At 49.7% G+C, this 17,250-nt stretch overlaps 2 protein-coding genes across 2 annotated transcripts; both read right to left on the bottom strand.

The window, feature by feature from the left end:
* Positions 1–470: 470 nt before the first annotated feature.
* LOC125076632 lies at positions 471–4,598 on the bottom strand. The gene is made up of 2 exons (XM_047688488.1): positions 4,245–4,598; positions 471–2,573 (listed from the first exon to the last, which is right to left on the bottom strand). Exons 1-2 carry the CDS (start codon positions 4,596–4,598, stop codon positions 471–473), a joined length of 2,457 nt encoding a protein of 818 aa, XP_047544444.1.
* Positions 4,599–7,259: 2,661 nt separating this feature from the next.
* Positions 7,260–8,608, bottom strand: LOC125076633 (translation initiation factor IF-2-like). Its single transcript, XM_047688490.1, has 2 exons — positions 7,401–8,608; positions 7,260–7,353 (listed from the first exon to the last, which is right to left on the bottom strand). Exons 1-2 carry the CDS (start codon positions 8,606–8,608, stop codon positions 7,260–7,262), a joined length of 1,302 nt encoding a protein of 433 aa, XP_047544446.1.
* Between the last annotated feature and the right edge of the window lie 8,642 nt (positions 8,609–17,250).

The raw sequence follows: 17,250 nt of genomic DNA, 5'->3' as shown, positions 1-17,250 counted from the left end.
GTTGATCACCGCGAGGCCCAGTGACACAGCCCACTCCTCCAGCGCCTCGCCCCTGGCGTCCGTCGAAGGGGAACCCCAAGCCGTAGATTTGGCATTGAAGTCCCCCGCGACTAACACCGGGTTGGGCGATGCCTGCCCGACCAGAGCCCCGACCTCAACGAGTAGCTGTTCAAACTCCGCGAGACTCCGGTTGGGCGAGGCGTAAACGCCCACGATCGCCACACCCCCGACTGCAGCGACTACGAACCCTCTGCCCCTGGCTACCCCTTCGATAGCAGGGGAACCAGCGACGGCAGGGGCGACGATCGCCACCACTCCCTCGTGGTCGGACACCCAGTCGTCCCGTAAATGAACGACATAGGGCTCCGAGACCACCGCCACGTCGATTTGCCACTCTGCCATGCTTTGGACTAGCAGGTCCTGGGCCCTGGCAGAGTGGTTGATGTTCGCCTGGAGACAGCGCCGGGCCATTATTGGGCGGTCTCCATAGGCTCCTCCACAGTCCTCTGGGACGCGGTGACGGGCCCTTTCGCCACCGCTCCTCCCTTCTTTGAGGCGAGACGAGTTTTGCTGCCCTGGCACGCCTTGCTACCGACGGCATGTGCCGCAGGCTTACCGGCCGCTGAGCACACGATACAATTGGCTTCAGCGGCGGTACACTCCCTGGCCCTGTGATCGGGAAGGCCGCAGCGGAAGCACAGACGGCTGCGGTCGACACCCCTATCACATTTGGCCCCCATGTGGCCCCCCTCCAAGCACCTGAAGCAGCGCAGCGGCCTCGGCTCGAGCAGTCTCACTCGTGCCGAGACCCACCCCACCTTGACGCGGCCCACCTCCAGCACTCTTTTTGCCGCCGCCACCGGGCAGCTCATCCAGAGGGAGCCGGAGCCGCCGGAGCGCCGGGCAATAACACCCGGTTTTATTGCTCCAGCGGAACAACCCCCCTCTTCGGCGACCGCAGACACCACCTCCACCGCAGTCACCGAGTCGTCCAGGTCCAAGATTCTCAACTCGACACACTTAGTCGGTCTATGGACCTGGACCGCGTCCGAGCTGAGGACCTCGCGGAGCTTGACCGCCAGGGCATCCGCCGCCTTCTCCGCGTCGTTGGTACCCGGCGGGACCTCCAGCATCCGTGCCCCCGTTGCCGTCGTGCGGAAGCGCACAGAGGTGAGGCCTACCTCGCCGAGCTTAATTCGGCTTTTGGCCTCGGCGAGAACATCCTCATACCTCACCCCTTTCTCCTCGGCACCGGGCTTCAGGGTGATGGTGATCACCGCGGTGCGAGGAGAGCGAAGTTTCCTTCCGGGACGCCTTTCTTTCGACTTCTTTTCCGGCGCCTTAGGCTTCTTGGGCGGCTTATTCGGCTGTTGACGAACAACAGCCGCCCAAGATGCTCCGGAGCCGCCTGGCTTCGGCGCTGGTGGAGGAGCGGTCTTCTTGGCCGCAGCCGCTGCCGCCTCCTTGGCAGCCATGCTAGGGCGTTTCGTCTTCTTTTTTGGCTTTTTGTCAGCCTTCTCTACTACTTTGGCAGTGGGCGGCTCGACTGGTGCCGACACCCTTGCTGTATTGCTGCTAGCTGCAGCTTCTGCCTCCTTGCGGTCTGCAGCTAGCGGAGGCCGCAACCGAGGCTCCGGAAGGAGGCGGCGCTCGATGCCCTCCATCCGGGCGTTCAGCATGTTGCCGAACTGCTCTCGGCTGGACCGCAGCGCCTCCTCCATGATGCGCTTGAGACCTTCCTCGTTGTTATCCTGCGGTTTTCGGCGCATCTCGGCCACCTCTCTGCGCAGTTCGGCCAACTGGCCCGAAAGCTGTGCGTTAGCAGCTTCCAGGCGGGCCACCTCCTCTGACATGGTCAGAGCTCTAAGTTCCGCTACCGCACCTTTGATGGTGTCAGCGGCAGTCTTCAGAGCCCTGACGAAAGTACCCTTCAGGTTGCCCGACTTGTCGGCAACCTGGAGCACCACGTCTAACGCCTGCTGGACTGTCGTGTCCAAAGCGGCGGACGTCTTCGGTGCGTCCTCGGCATGCTCATCTGTCTGTCGGTTCGCTCTGCGGGCCGCTCTCTCTTCCAGCGCCAACTTGGCCGTTTCGTTGTAAACGGCCAACGCGTCCTCCGTTTGGAAGCGATCCGTCTTCGCCTTCGACTTCGCTTCGCGGAGCTCTTCCTGCGACTTCCCTATGCCCACGTATCTTCCATGGGTGGGGGGACGGCCTCGCCCCCTCTTAGTGGCGGGTTTTAGCCACCTGCTCACTGAGGATTCCGAATTATCACCCAGCTGCACGCTCGCGTCGCTCTCAGAGCCAGAGCAGCTTTCCTCAGCGTGAGTCCGCTTCGCACCCTTCTGCCTCTTCTGTGTCATCTCCTTGGGTGTGTCATCTCCCGACTCCACCGTCATCATGCTGCAGACCGACGAGTCCGACTCGGAGAGTCGCACAGGCCGGGCAGCTAGTCCTTCATTCAAGCCAAGGTCGTTGGTTTCAGCGCGCGCCATCGGGGCGCCCACCTCCACCGCCATATCAACAGTCATACGACTCGACACGCTGTCGGTATCCGACAGCGCGCCCATCCTCTCCAGTCGTACCACAGGTATTTTTTTGGTATAATCGGTGTCCGTTATGCTCGCGGTATGGTCGTCGTGACAAATCGATCGTGCGACTTTGTCCCCCTCATATTTCGATATGGGACTGCCCGATCCGTGAAGCGAATCGGGGAGGGATTGGCACCCTCCTGAGGAATAATTTTTTTTAGTAGCACTCATTTTAAAGATTTTTTGCCGGGGCTGCCGGCAGGAAGAAGGAAGGATAGGAGGAGGAAGGAATAAGGATGTGGAAGGGTGGGAAAGGAAACGCAGTCGGGACCGAAATACCCTTCGGCCATGCATCCCATCGCGCTGCGAGGCCACTTGGGATTCGGGGTGATTTTTTATCGAGGTTTTCTTCCTCAAACCAACAAAAGAAATTTACAAATTTATATACACCTACCTAATTAAGAAATAATCAAAATAAACATGAAATATGTATAAAAACTACGACTATATATTTACAGATATACAACACCCTCATTTGCCACGAGGCCGCGCACACAGTCCACTCTGGTGATCAGAGAAGGACCGGGGGCGACCCGTGGCCTAACCGCCGCGTCAGTCTTAGCCGTGGCCGGCGAGTAAACTCGAGCCGGCCCCGTTGCCCAGGGTACGCCACGAGGAGGCGACTGACATGTACCCCAACCTAACCTAACCTAACCTAACCTAACCTAACCTAACCTAACCTAACCTAACCTAACCTAACCTAACCTAACCTAACCTAACCTAACCTAACCTAACCTAACCTAACCTAACCTAACCTAACCTTTTTTTTTTTTTTTTTTTTTTTCTCGCTGGAAAAACGCGTTACGCGCTTCCCCCACGTGATGGAAGGTGGGGGGGTGTGTGGGACTCCCCGGAGCCCTGGACGCCGAGTGCGCCCAGGTACGCCAGGTTTACCCACTAAAAAACCAGCGGTACCCTCTCCGTCTTTCGGCGGGCGCCACGGGATCGCTTGCGCATGCTACCGTGACGCCCTGACGGTCGGCCCGCCTATGCGGGCCTCCAACACCTAGAGGGGGGTTCTCGGGGTACTGAGACCCCCCCTAGTCCCTGCGACGCCTATTGAGGCGGGGGGAGAAGGTGCGCGTAGCGCTTCTTCCTCCTCCCCGGTCGTCTTCGGCGGAGCGGGTCTGCAGCGGCATCCTCTTCCCGCTCCCGCTCCGCGGCTTCCTTCTGCGACATCACGCTTTCGCAGAAGGAGCGCATCTCCGACCAACACGTCTCACTACCGAGCATTTCGTTGACGATGCTCGGCAGCGAGAGGTCTCCGCCCATAGTCGCCGCAAGGGTGTGCCTCTGGGGCCCCCACGCAGCACACTCACTCAGGGTGTGGTGCGCCGTGTCGACTGGCGCACCACACTCGTGGCAGGAGGGTGACACCTCCCGCCGCGCTATCCCGTGCAGGTACTTACCGAAGCATCCGTGCCCGGTAAGTACCTGTGTCATCCTGAAGGTGAGTGTGCCCTTCTTCCTCTCGACCCAGCGACTCAAGTGGGGCCGGATCGCCTCCACTGTCGCCAGGCCCGCCGTGGGTGACCCCAGATCCTCCTGCCATCGGGCGATCAGGGCTCGCTGGGCTAGAGCCCTGATCCGCCCGACCTCCGCCGACCCTGGACGGTCGCCGCGGTTCCTCGCCTCGACCCGGAACCGGTACACTTCCGCGAGCACCTCCGCCTGGAGCTCCCAGGGCGGATCGCCCGCGAGAAGTGTCGCCGCAGCCCACGACACCGTACGGTACCCTCTGATGCCTCTCACCGCTATGACCCTCTGCGGCTTACGCAGCAGGGCCCGGTTGTCAGCGGTGAGGGCGTCGACCCAGATCGGGGCACCGTACAGCGCCATCGACCTCACTACACCGGAATATAGACGCCGGCATAGCGATCCCGGCCCCCCCACATTCGGAAGGAGGCGGCCGAGAGCGGCGGCGGCGTTGATGAGCCTCGGGCCGAGATGGACAAAATGCTGCCCGAAGCTCCATCGACCGTCCAGGATGAGGCCCAGATACTTCATCTGGGCCTGCACCTTGATCACCGTCCCCCGGACGGTGATACTCGCCCCTCGTGGGGGTCCTTGCCGTGGACCGTGGAACAGGAGGGCCTCCGTTTTGGATATGGAGACCCTCAAGCCCAGCATTCCCATACGGTCCACGGTGAGAGCCGTTCCGACCTCGGCGAGGCGTGCCGCCTCCCGAAAGTCCCGCCCAGTCGCCGTGACGAGAGTGTCGTCAGCGTAGCACAACACCCCCATCCCGGGAAGGACGGGAGCTCGCAGGAGCCAGTCGAAACCGACGTTCCACAGGATTGGGCCGAGAACCGACCCCTGTGGAACGCCGCAGCCTACCCGACGCCGGACCAGCCTCCCATCGACCCCCGCCCAGAGGACCTCCCTGTCCTGGAGGTACGCCTCCAGCAGCCTCCTGAGATAGGTCGGCACCCCATGGTATCGGAGTGCCTCCCGTATCGTCTCGAAAGGGAGACTGTTGAAGGCGTTCGCCACGTCGAGCGAAACCGCCAGGACGACTTGCCCCCGGGCCACCGCTTCCGTCGTCCGAGTCTTCAGGGCGTCCAGGGCGTCGACCGTCGACCGGCCCGCCCTGAACCCGTACTGAGCCTCTGAGAGACCCGGACCGACCTCCTCGAGGTGCTGAACGAGACGGGCTGCGAGGACCTTCTCGAAGAGTTTGCCCGTCTCGTTCAGCAGCACTATTGGCCTGTATGCCGAAGGGGAATCCATCGGCCGACCTTCCTTCGGCAACAGGACCAACTTTCCTTCCTTCCAAGGCTTCGGAAACTGCCCGCTGCACAGGCACTCGTCGAACAGCTCCCGAAACCTTGCACCCAGGAATTCCAGGGCGTCGCACAGAACACGCCCTGGAACCCCGTCCGGACCCGGCGCCGTGTTCTTGGCCCTCAAGCGGCCGAGGGCCATCTCCATCTCCCGCTCCGTGATCAGTGGTGGAGCCACTGCGTCTTCGATCACGGAGCGGGGGGCCATCTGCGGAGGGACATGCTCGCCTGGATGGGGAAAGAGTTCCCCGACCAGGCGCAGGAGGAGTTCCGGCGGCAGCGTCTCAGTGACGGGGGCGCCTTGAGTGCGGAACTTTCCGCGTACGCCGCGGTACGGGCGCCCCCACGGGTCTCGATTGAGACCCGCCAGAAGCTCCTCCCTGGCCTTCTCCTTGGCCTTGCTTATCGCCAGCTGCAGATCTTTTTTCAACTGGCGATAAGCGTCCAGCATCTGTCCCTCCAGGTCCGTGTCGAGGCCGTTGCGCCTTCGACAGCGGACGTAGGCCCTCCGCGCCCGGCAGCACGTCGCCCGAAGGTCGGCGATTTCGGGCGACCACCAATAGACGTGCCGGCGCGGAACCCTGCGCCGGGTCCGAGGCATGGCCGCATCGCAGACCTCCTTGAGCGAACTGCGCATGCGGCCCGCCAGCTCCTCTGCGCTGGCGCCCTCCGTCCTCCCCGCGGAACCCCACCGCTGCACGATGGCGGCCTCCTTGACCAGCTCTCGATCGACCTGGCCGAGAGACCACCTCGGCAGCGTAGTCGGCACCCTCTGGGGTTCCGCCGGCCTGCTAGAGGTGGAGATCTCGAATCGGATGTACCGGTGATCCGATAGAGTCTCCACCTCCTCCTCCACTCTCCAGTCGACCACTCTGCGTGCAACGACAGGGGTGGCGAACGAAACGTCCACCACGGAACCCCCCTGATGTCGCACGCAGGTGTGAACCTGCCCCCTGTTTAGAAGGGACAGGTCGGAGAGCAGGGCCCACACCTGGACGGCCCTCCCTCGCGGATTCGTGGCGGGGTTGCCCCAGGCACGCGACTTTGCGTTTAAGTCGCCGAGAACCAGTATCGGTTTCGGCGACTGCCTGGCCACCGCAGCTCTGACTAAGCCGAGGTAAGTCTCGAACTCAGCCAGGCTGCGATTAGGGGAGAAGTACGTACCGACGACGACGTACTCCCCCCACCCCACCACTACGTAGCCCGAGCCCCTCTCGATGAGTGAGAGGGGGGGGCCCGTTCCGCTCCTCGTGAGAACCGCCACGGTGTCGTCCGAGTCCCCCAGCCAGTGAGGTAGGGGAGGGACGAAGTAGGGCTCGCAGGCCACCGCCAGGTCTACCTGCCACTCCGCCATGGACTGCAGCAGAAGGTCCTGCGCTCCGGCGGAGTGGTTCACGTTCGATTGTAGGAAGCTCAGGTGTGCTGGCATACTTGATTCTTCTGAGCTTCCTCCGTAGCCTGGCGGCTTTCCTCGCGCGGGGCGGTCCTGGTTCCTTGGACCGCTTTACCCTTCGTGATGGGGGGGTTGCAATCCCTGGCCCCCATCAGGTGCCCCGAAGGCTTGCCGGCCTCTGCGCAGACCGCGCAGCGCATCTTGGCCGTGCATTCCGCTGACTTGTGGCCGTCCGAGCCACAGCGGTAGCACAGGCCTCCCCTCTCCGCCTTCGACGGGCAGAGCGCCCGTGTATGGCCCAGGCCCATACACTTGTAGCAGCGCATAGGGCGCTGCTCCACGACGGCCACCTTGGCCGAGCTCCACCCGACGAGGAGGCGACCGGCAGCGGCCAGCTTCTTCGCTGCCGTGAGGGGGCAGGTGACGCGGACCATCCCCATATAGCCGGGTCCGCGCTGCATCACTCCGCACTTAACCGCCTCGGAGGAGCAGTCACCGGCGCGCGCGATCGCCGCGGCCAGTTTCTCCAAGGTGACGGAGTCGTCGAGCCCCGTCACCTTCAGGTCGGCCTTCTTGACCGGGCGCACTACGTCAGCGACCCCGTCGAGCACTGTGCGGAGCTTCGCCGCCAACCTATCGGCCTGCTCCGCTTGGGCTTTCGGCAGCTCGAGAGCCCTGGCTCCGGTCGCCGTGCGTCGCACCTTCAGCCCACCGCTGATTCCTAGGTCCTGGAGCTTGACACTTTGCTCCGCTCTCTCCAGGACCTGCGCGTAGGTGACGCCCTTTCCTACTGCTTCCGGCTGCAACGTGAGAACGATTGCAGCCGAGCGAGGGGTGGCCAGCTTCGATTTGGCCACCTGAGGCGTCTTCGGCGGCGCCTTTGCGGCCGTAGCGTCGGCGGAAGGGGTGGTCTTGCTCCCCTTCCTGCCCTTCTTCACCACCGTGGACCAGGACGTTTCCTTGTTCGGTGGTGTCTGGGACGTCGCCGGTGCAACCGGGGCGCTTACCGTCGCACATGGAGGGCCTGCGGTCGGCGATTGTGCCACTGGTGGGGCCGTTTTCCTGGCCTTTTTCGGTATCGCCGGCTGACGGGCCGCCGGCGCGTGAGACAGCGTCACCTCTTGCGGTTTATCTGCCGCGGAGGGAGGTCGCTGCATCCTCGCAGGGAGGCGCTCCTCTAGGCCCGCCAATTGGTCCTTCATCGCCGCGCCGATCGACCTGACGATGAAGTCCTTGAGCTCCTCCATCGAAGGAGCGCCTCGCGGGGTGTTGGCCGCCTCGGTCGCCGCTGCCACCGTGGTACGCATCTCCGCGTACTCACGGCGGTGGGCCTTTAGCTCCGCCTTGAGGTTTTCAACCTCCCTGTGCAGGCGGTTGTTATCCGCCCGGAGCCTCCTGCTCTCCTCGGCCTCCGTCCGAGAGGCGAGGGCCTCGACCACACCCTCCAGAGAGGTCGCTGCGTCCTTTAGCTTTTTAATAAACCCTCCTTTCAAGTTGGAGGATTTAAGAGCGACCTCTCGTATCTGGGCCGCATTTCGGCCAGCCTCCGCGCGGAGCTCCTCGGCGCTTAAGTCGGCTGGGTCTGTGATGCTTATTGCGGGGGTCGGCTCGTTGACCACCGGCGCCGCAGCCGGCGCCTTTTTAAAGGCTCGGCTGCGCAGGGTATGCTCGAAGGCGAGCTCCCTGTCTTCCTCCTTTTTCTTTTTTAGTTCAGCCCTAGCTTGGCTGAGCCCGTTCTTTGAGTTGCCGCGGCGGTCGGCAGTGAGTCTCGCCGAGTCGGAGTCCGAGTCGGAATCGTCATGGTCGACGAACCGGACCGAGGCGTCCGACGCTGTCTCCATATCGGAGTCCATATAACTGCTTGAGGCTGCAGATTAAAGCGGCGTCCCGCAGGAAGTACTTGGGCCAGGGTGGCTCTAAGGCATCATTATTGATCCTCAGAGCCCGGGCTATCGGATAAGCCGATAAAAAATTTTTGGTTGATTTTTACCCTCCCTGTTCTATATATATATTACAGGGCGGGTGGGAGGGCACAATTTTTCGGTTTTCGACCGATAACTCTCGAACGGATAGGCCGATCCGGGAGATTGAAATGTCAACGGATGCAGAGCAGAGGGCCCCACAATCGCGCCGAACACGGAAAAAAGATCGAAACAATAATAAAAAAGATATAAACGAAAAACTTAAAAATAGCTTAAAAACAGACAAAAACGGGAGATATAAGTAAGTTAAAAGTGGAATTATAATTTTAATAGTGAGAACTGAGTGAGGTATTTTTTTCAGATTTTTACGACAAGAAATGGAGAAAAAATTTTGAAAAATGTACTTCGAATATTTAGAGTTTCGGATCGCTTAAGAAGACTTTCAAGAGCGATCCGATTCTTATAGCGAATAATCGATACAGATTCTGTTTGTAAAAATTAATAGCTCCGGAACGGAGACGCCGATCCGGGAGTGAGATGTCTCGATGGATGCAGGGCAGAGGGCCCTACAAAAGCGCCAAAGAGCAAAACAAGATAAGATTACAAATGAACGAATTAAAAATAAAAAACAGAAAAATATAATGAAAAAAAGTGAGAAATTTTTCGGTTTTCGACCGATAACTCTCGAACGGATAGGCCGATCCGGGAGATTGAAATGTCAACGGATGCAGAGCAGAGGGCCCCACAATCGCGCCGAACACGGAAAAAAGATCGAAACAATAATAAAAAAGATATAAACGAAAAACTTAAAAATAGCTTAAAAACAGACAAAAACGGGAGATATAAGTAAGTTAAAAGTGGAATTATAATTTTAATAGTGAGAACTGAGTGAGGTATTTTTTTCAGATTTTTACGACAAGAAATGGAGAAAAAATTTTGAAAAATGTACTTCGAATATTTAGAGTTTCGGATCGCTTAAGAAGACTTTCAAGAGCGATCCGATTCTTATAGCGAATAATCGATACAGATTCTGTTTGTAAAAATTAATAGCTCCGGAACGGAGACGCCGATCCGGGAGTGAGATGTCTCGATGGATGCAGGGCAGAGGGCCCTACAAAAGCGCCAAAGAGCAAAACAAGATAAGATTACAAATGAACGAATTAAAAATAAAAAACAGAAAAATATAATGAAAAAAAGTGAGAAATTTTTCGGTTTTCGACCGATAACTCTCGAACGGATAGGCCGATCCGGGAGATTGAAATGTCAACGGATGCAGAGCAGAGGGCCCCACAATCGCGCCGAACACGGAAAAAAGATCGAAACAATAATAAAAAAGATATAAACGAAAAACTTAAAAATAGCTTAAAAACAGACAAAAACGGGAGATATAAGTAAGTTAAAAGTGGAATTATAATTTTAATAGTGAGAACTGAGTGAGGTATTTTTTTCAGATTTTTACGACAAGAAATGGAGAAAAAATTTTGAAAAATGTACTTCGAATATTTAGAGTTTCGGATCGCTTAAGAAGACTTTCAAGAGCGATCCGATTCTTATAGCGAATAATCGATACAGATTCTGTTTGTAAAAATTAATAGCTCCGGAACGGAGACGCCGATCCGGGAGTGAGATGTCTCGATGGATGCAGGGCAGAGGGCCCTACAAAAGCGCCAAAGAGCAAAACAAGATAAGATTACAAATGAACGAATTAAAAATAAAAAACAGAAAAATATAATGAAAAAAAGTGAGAAATTTTTCGGTTTTCGACCGATAACTCTCGAACGGATAGGCCGATCCGGGAGATTGAAATGTCAACGGATGCAGAGCAGAGGGCCCCACAATCGCGCCGAACACGGAAAAAAGATCGAAACAATAATAAAAAAGATATAAACGAAAAACTTAAAAATAGCTTAAAAACAGACAAAAACGGGAGATATAAGTAAGTTAAAAGTGGAATTATAATTTTAATAGTGAGAACTGAGTGAGGTATTTTTTTCAGATTTTTACGACAAGAAATGGAGAAAAAATTTTGAAAAATGTACTTCGAATATTTAGAGTTTCGGATCGCTTAAGAAGACTTTCAAGAGCGATCCGATTCTTATAGCGAATAATCGATACAGATTCTGTTTGTAAAAATTAATAGCTCCGGAACGGAGACGCCGATCCGGGAGTGAGATGTCTCGATGGATGCAGGGCAGAGGGCCCTACAAAAGCGCCAAAGAGCAAAACAAGATAAGATTACAAATGAACGAATTAAAAATAAAAAACAGAAAAATATAATGAAAAAAAGTGAGAAATTTTTCGGTTTTCGACCGATAACTCTCGAACGGATAGGCCGATCCGGGAGATTGAAATGTCAACGGATGCAGAGCAGAGGGCCCCACAATCGCGCCGAACACGGAAAAAAGATCGAAACAATAATAAAAAAGATATAAACGAAAAACTTAAAAATAGCTTAAAAACAGACAAAAACGGGAGATATAAGTAAGTTAAAAGTGGAATTATAATTTTAATAGTGAGAACTGAGTGAGGTATTTTTTTCAGATTTTTACGACAAGAAATGGAGAAAAAATTTTGAAAAATGTACTTCGAATATTTAGAGTTTCGGATCGCTTAAGAAGACTTTCAAGAGCGATCCGATTCTTATAGCGAATAATCGATACAGATTCTGTTTGTAAAAATTAATAGCTCCGGAACGGAGACGCCGATCCGGGAGTGAGATGTCTCGATGGATGCAGGGCAGAGGGCCCTACAAAAGCGCCAAAGAGCAAAACAAGATAAGATTACAAATGAACGAATTAAAAATAAAAAACAGAAAAATATAATGAAAAAAAGTGAGAAATTTTTCGGTTTTCGACCGATAACTCTCGAACGGATAGGCCGATCCGGGAGATTGAAATGTCAACGGATGCAGAGCAGAGGGCCCCACAATCGCGCCGAACACGGAAAAAAGATCGAAACAATAATAAAAAAGATATAAACGAAAAACTTAAAAATAGCTTAAAAACAGACAAAAACGGGAGATATAAGTAAGTTAAAAGTGGAATTATAATTTTAATAGTGAGAACTGAGTGAGGTATTTTTTTCAGATTTTTACGACAAGAAATGGAGAAAAAATTTTGAAAAATGTACTTCGAATATTTAGAGTTTCGGATCGCTTAAGAAGACTTTCAAGAGCGATCCGATTCTTATAGCGAATAATCGATACAGATTCTGTTTGTAAAAATTAATAGCTCCGGAACGGAGACGCCGATCCGGGAGTGAGATGTCTCGATGGATGCAGGGCAGAGGGCCCTACAAAAGCGCCAAAGAGCAAAACAAGATAAGATTACAAATGAACGAATTAAAAATAAAAAACAGAAAAATATAATGAAAAAAAGTGAGAAATTTTTCGGTTTTCGACCGATAACTCTCGAACGGATAGGCCGATCCGGGAGATTGAAATGTCAACGGATGCAGAGCAGAGGGCCCCACAATCGCGCCGAACACGGAAAAAAGATCGAAACAATAATAAAAAAGATATAAACGAAAAACTTAAAAATAGCTTAAAAACAGACAAAAACGGGAGATATAAGTAAGTTAAAAGTGGAATTATAATTTTAATAGTGAGAACTGAGTGAGGTATTTTTTTCAGATTTTTACGACAAGAAATGGAGAAAAAATTTTGAAAAATGTACTTCGAATATTTAGAGTTTCGGATCGCTTAAGAAGACTTTCAAGAGCGATCCGATTCTTATAGCGAATAATCGATACAGATTCTGTTTGTAAAAATTAATAGCTCCGGAACGGAGACGCCGATCCGGGAGTGAGATGTCTCGATGGATGCAGGGCAGAGGGCCCTACAAAAGCGCCAAAGAGCAAAACAAGATAAGATTACAAATGAACGAATTAAAAATAAAAAACAGAAAAATATAATGAAAAAAAGTGAGAAATTTTTCGGTTTTCGACCGATAACTCTCGAACGGATAGGCCGATCCGGGAGATTGAAATGTCAACGGATGCAGAGCAGAGGGCCCCACAATCGCGCCGAACACGGAAAAAAGATCGAAACAATAATAAAAAAGATATAAACGAAAAACTTAAAAATAGCTTAAAAACAGACAAAAACGGGAGATATAAGTAAGTTAAAAGTGGAATTATAATTTTAATAGTGAGAACTGAGTGAGGTATTTTTTTCAGATTTTTACGACAAGAAATGGAGAAAAAATTTTGAAAAATGTACTTCGAATATTTAGAGTTTCGGATCGCTTAAGAAGACTTTCAAGAGCGATCCGATTCTTATAGCGAATAATCGATACAGATTCTGTTTGTAAAAATTAATAGCTCCGGAACGGAGACGCCGATCCGGGAGTGAGATGTCTCGATGGATGCAGGGCAGAGGGCCCTACAAAAGCGCCAAAGAGCAAAACAAGATAAGATTACAAATGAACGAATTAAAAATAAAAAACAGAAAAATATAATGAAAAAAAGTGAGAAATTTTTCGGTTTTCGACCGATAACTCTCGAACGGATAGGCCGATCCGGGAGATTGAAATGTCAACGGATGCAGAGCAGAGGGCCCCACAATCGCGCCGAACACGGAAAAAAGATCGAAACAATAATAAAAAAGATATAAACGAAAAACTTAAAAATAGCTTAAAAACAGACAAAAACGGGAGATATAAGTAAGTTAAAAGTGGAATTATAATTTTAATAGTGAGAACTGAGTGAGGTATTTTTTTCAGATTTTTACGACAAGAAATGGAGAAAAAATTTTGAAAAATGTACTTCGAATATTTAGAGTTTCGGATCGCTTAAGAAGACTTTCAAGAGCGATCCGATTCTTATAGCGAATAATCGATACAGATTCTGTTTGTAAAAATTAATAGCTCCGGAACGGAGACGCCGATCCGGGAGTGAGATGTCTCGATGGATGCAGGGCAGAGGGCCCTACAAAAGCGCCAAAGAGCAAAACAAGATAAGATTACAAATGAACGAATTAAAAATAAAAAACAGAAAAATATAATGAAAAAAAGTGAGAAATTTTTCGGTTTTCGACCGATAACTCTCGAACGGATAGGCCGATCCGGGAGATTGAAATGTCAACGGATGCAGAGCAGAGGGCCCCACAATCGCGCCGAACACGGAAAAAAGATCGAAACAATAATAAAAAAGATATAAACGAAAAACTTAAAAATAGCTTAAAAACAGACAAAAACGGGAGATATAAGTAAGTTAAAAGTGGAATTATAATTTTAATAGTGAGAACTGAGTGAGGTATTTTTTTCAGATTTTTACGACAAGAAATGGAGAAAAAATTTTGAAAAATGTACTTCGAATATTTAGAGTTTCGGATCGCTTAAGAAGACTTTCAAGAGCGATCCGATTCTTATAGCGAATAATCGATACAGATTCTGTTTGTAAAAATTAATAGCTCCGGAACGGAGACGCCGATCCGGGAGTGAGATGTCTCGATGGATGCAGGGCAGAGGGCCCTACAAAAGCGCCAAAGAGCAAAACAAGATAAGATTACAAATGAACGAATTAAAAATAAAAAACAGAAAAATATAATGAAAAAAAGTGAGAAATTTTTCGGTTTTCGACCGATAACTCTCGAACGGATAGGCCGATCCGGGAGATTGAAATGTCAACGGATGCAGAGCAGAGGGCCCCACAATCGCGCCGAACACGGAAAAAAGATCGAAACAATAATAAAAAAGATATAAACGAAAAACTTAAAAATAGCTTAAAAACAGACAAAAACGGGAGATATAAGTAAGTTAAAAGTGGAATTATAATTTTAATAGTGAGAACTGAGTGAGGTATTTTTTTCAGATTTTTACGACAAGAAATGGAGAAAAAATTTTGAAAAATGTACTTCGAATATTTAGAGTTTCGGATCGCTTAAGAAGACTTTCAAGAGCGATCCGATTCTTATAGCGAATAATCGATACAGATTCTGTTTGTAAAAATTAATAGCTCCGGAACGGAGACGCCGATCCGGGAGTGAGATGTCTCGATGGATGCAGGGCAGAGGGCCCTACAAAAGCGCCAAAGAGCAAAACAAGATAAGATTACAAATGAACGAATTAAAAATAAAAAACAGAAAAATATAATGAAAAAAAGTGAGAAATTTTTCGGTTTTCGACCGATAACTCTCGAACGGATAGGCCGATCCGGGAGATTGAAATGTCAACGGATGCAGAGCAGAGGGCCCCACAATCGCGCCGAACACGGAAAAAAGATCGAAACAATAATAAAAAAGATATAAACGAAAAACTTAAAAATAGCTTAAAAACAGACAAAAACGGGAGATATAAGTAAGTTAAAAGTGGAATTATAATTTTAATAGTGAGAACTGAGTGAGGTATTTTTTTCAGATTTTTACGACAAGAAATGGAGAAAAAATTTTGAAAAATGTACTTCGAATATTTAGAGTTTCGGATCGCTTAAGAAGACTTTCAAGAGCGATCCGATTCTTATAGCGAATAATCGATACAGATTCTGTTTGTAAAAATTAATAGCTCCGGAACGGAGACGCCGATCCGGGAGTGAGATGTCTCGATGGATGCAGGGCAGAGGGCCCTACAAAAGCGCCAAAGAGCAAAACAAGATAAGATTACAAATGAACGAATTAAAAATAAAAAACAGAAAAATATAATGAAAAAAAGTGAGAAATTTTTCGGTTTTCGACCGATAACTCTCGAACGGATAGGCCGATCCGGGAGATTGAAATGTCAACGGATGCAGAGCAGAGGGCCCCACAATCGCGCCGAACACGGAAAAAAGATCGAAACAATAATAAAAAAGATATAAACGAAAAACTTAAAAATAGCTTAAAAACAGACAAAAACGGGAGATATAAGTAAGTTAAAAGTGGAATTATAATTTTAATAGTGAGAACTGAGTGAGGTATTTTTTTCAGATTTTTACGACAAGAAATGGAGAAAAAATTTTGAAAAATGTACTTCGAATATTTAGAGTTTCGGATCGCTTAAGAAGACTTTCAAGAGCGATCCGATTCTTATAGCGAATAATCGATACAGATTCTGTTTGTAAAAATTAATAGCTCCGGAACGGAGACGCCGATCCGGGAGTGAGATGTCTCGATGGATGCAGGGCAGAGGGCCCTACAAAAGCGCCAAAGAGCAAAACAAGATAAGATTACAAATGAACGAATTAAAAATAAAAAACAGAAAAATATAATGAAAAAAAGTGAGAAATTTTTCGGTTTTCGACCGATAACTCTCGAACGGATAGGCCGATCCGGGAGATTGAAATGTCAACGGATGCAGAGCAGAGGGCCCCACAATCGCGCCGAACACGGAAAAAAGATCGAAACAATAATAAAAAAGATATAAACGAAAAACTTAAAAATAGCTTAAAAACAGACAAAAACGGGAGATATAAGTAAGTTAAAAGTGGAATTATAATTTTAATAGTGAGAACTGAGTGAGGTATTTTTTTCAGATTTTTACGACAAGAAATGGAGAAAAAATTTTGAAAAATGTACTTCGAATATTTAGAGTTTCGGATCGCTTAAGAAGACTTTCAAGAGCGATCCGATTCTTATAGCGAATAATCGATACAGATTCTGTTTGTAAAAATTAATAGCTCCGGAACGGAGACGCCGATCCGGGAGTGAGATGTCTCGATGGATGCAGGGCAGAGGGCCCTACAAAAGCGCCAAAGAGCAAAACAAGATAAGATTACAAATGAACGAATTAAAAATAAAAAACAGAAAAATATAATGAAAAAAAGTGAGAAATTTTTCGGTTTTCGACCGATAACTCTCGAACGGATAGGCCGATCCGGGAGATTGAAATGTCAACGGATGCAGAGCAGAGGGCCCCACAATCGCGCCGAACACGGAAAAAAGATCGAAACAATAATAAAAAAGATATAAACGAAAAACTTAAAAATAGCTTAAAAACAGACAAAAACGGGAGATATAAGTAAGTTAAAAGTGGAATTATAATTTTAATAGTGAGAACTGAGTGAGGTATTTTTTTCAGATTTTTACGACAAGAAATGGAGAAAAAATTTTGAAAAATGTACTTCGAATATTTAGAGTTTCGGATCGCTTAAGAAGACTTTCAAGAGCGATCCGATTCTTATAGCGAATAATCGATACAGATTCTGTTTGTAAAAATTAATAGCTCCGGAACGGAGACGCCGATCCGGGAGTGAGATGTCTCGATGGATGCAGGGCAGAGGGCCCTACAAAAGCGCCAAAGAGCAAAACAAGATAAGATTACAAATGAACGAATTAAAAATAAAAAACAGAAAAATATAATGAAAAAAAGTGAGAAATTTTTTCGGTTTTCGACCGATAACTCTCGAACGGATAGGCCGATCCGGGAGATTGAAATGTCAACGGATGCAGAGCAGAGGGCCCCACAATCGCGCCGAACACGGAAAAAAGATCGAAACAATAATAAAAAAGATATAAACGAAAAACTTAAAAATAGCTTAAAAACAGACAAAAACGGGAGATATAAGTAAGTTAAAAGTGGAATTATAATTTTAATAGTGAGAACTGAGTGAGGTATTTTTTTTCAGATTTTTACGACAAGAAATGGAGA

Source organism: Vanessa atalanta, unplaced genomic scaffold (assembly GCF_905147765.1).
Source record: "Vanessa atalanta unplaced genomic scaffold, ilVanAtal1.2, whole genome shotgun sequence".
Taxonomy (NCBI): domain Eukaryota; kingdom Metazoa; phylum Arthropoda; class Insecta; order Lepidoptera; family Nymphalidae; genus Vanessa; species Vanessa atalanta.
Note: the sequence above shows the minus strand (reverse complement) of the source record. Positions and strands in the feature narration are given on the sequence as shown.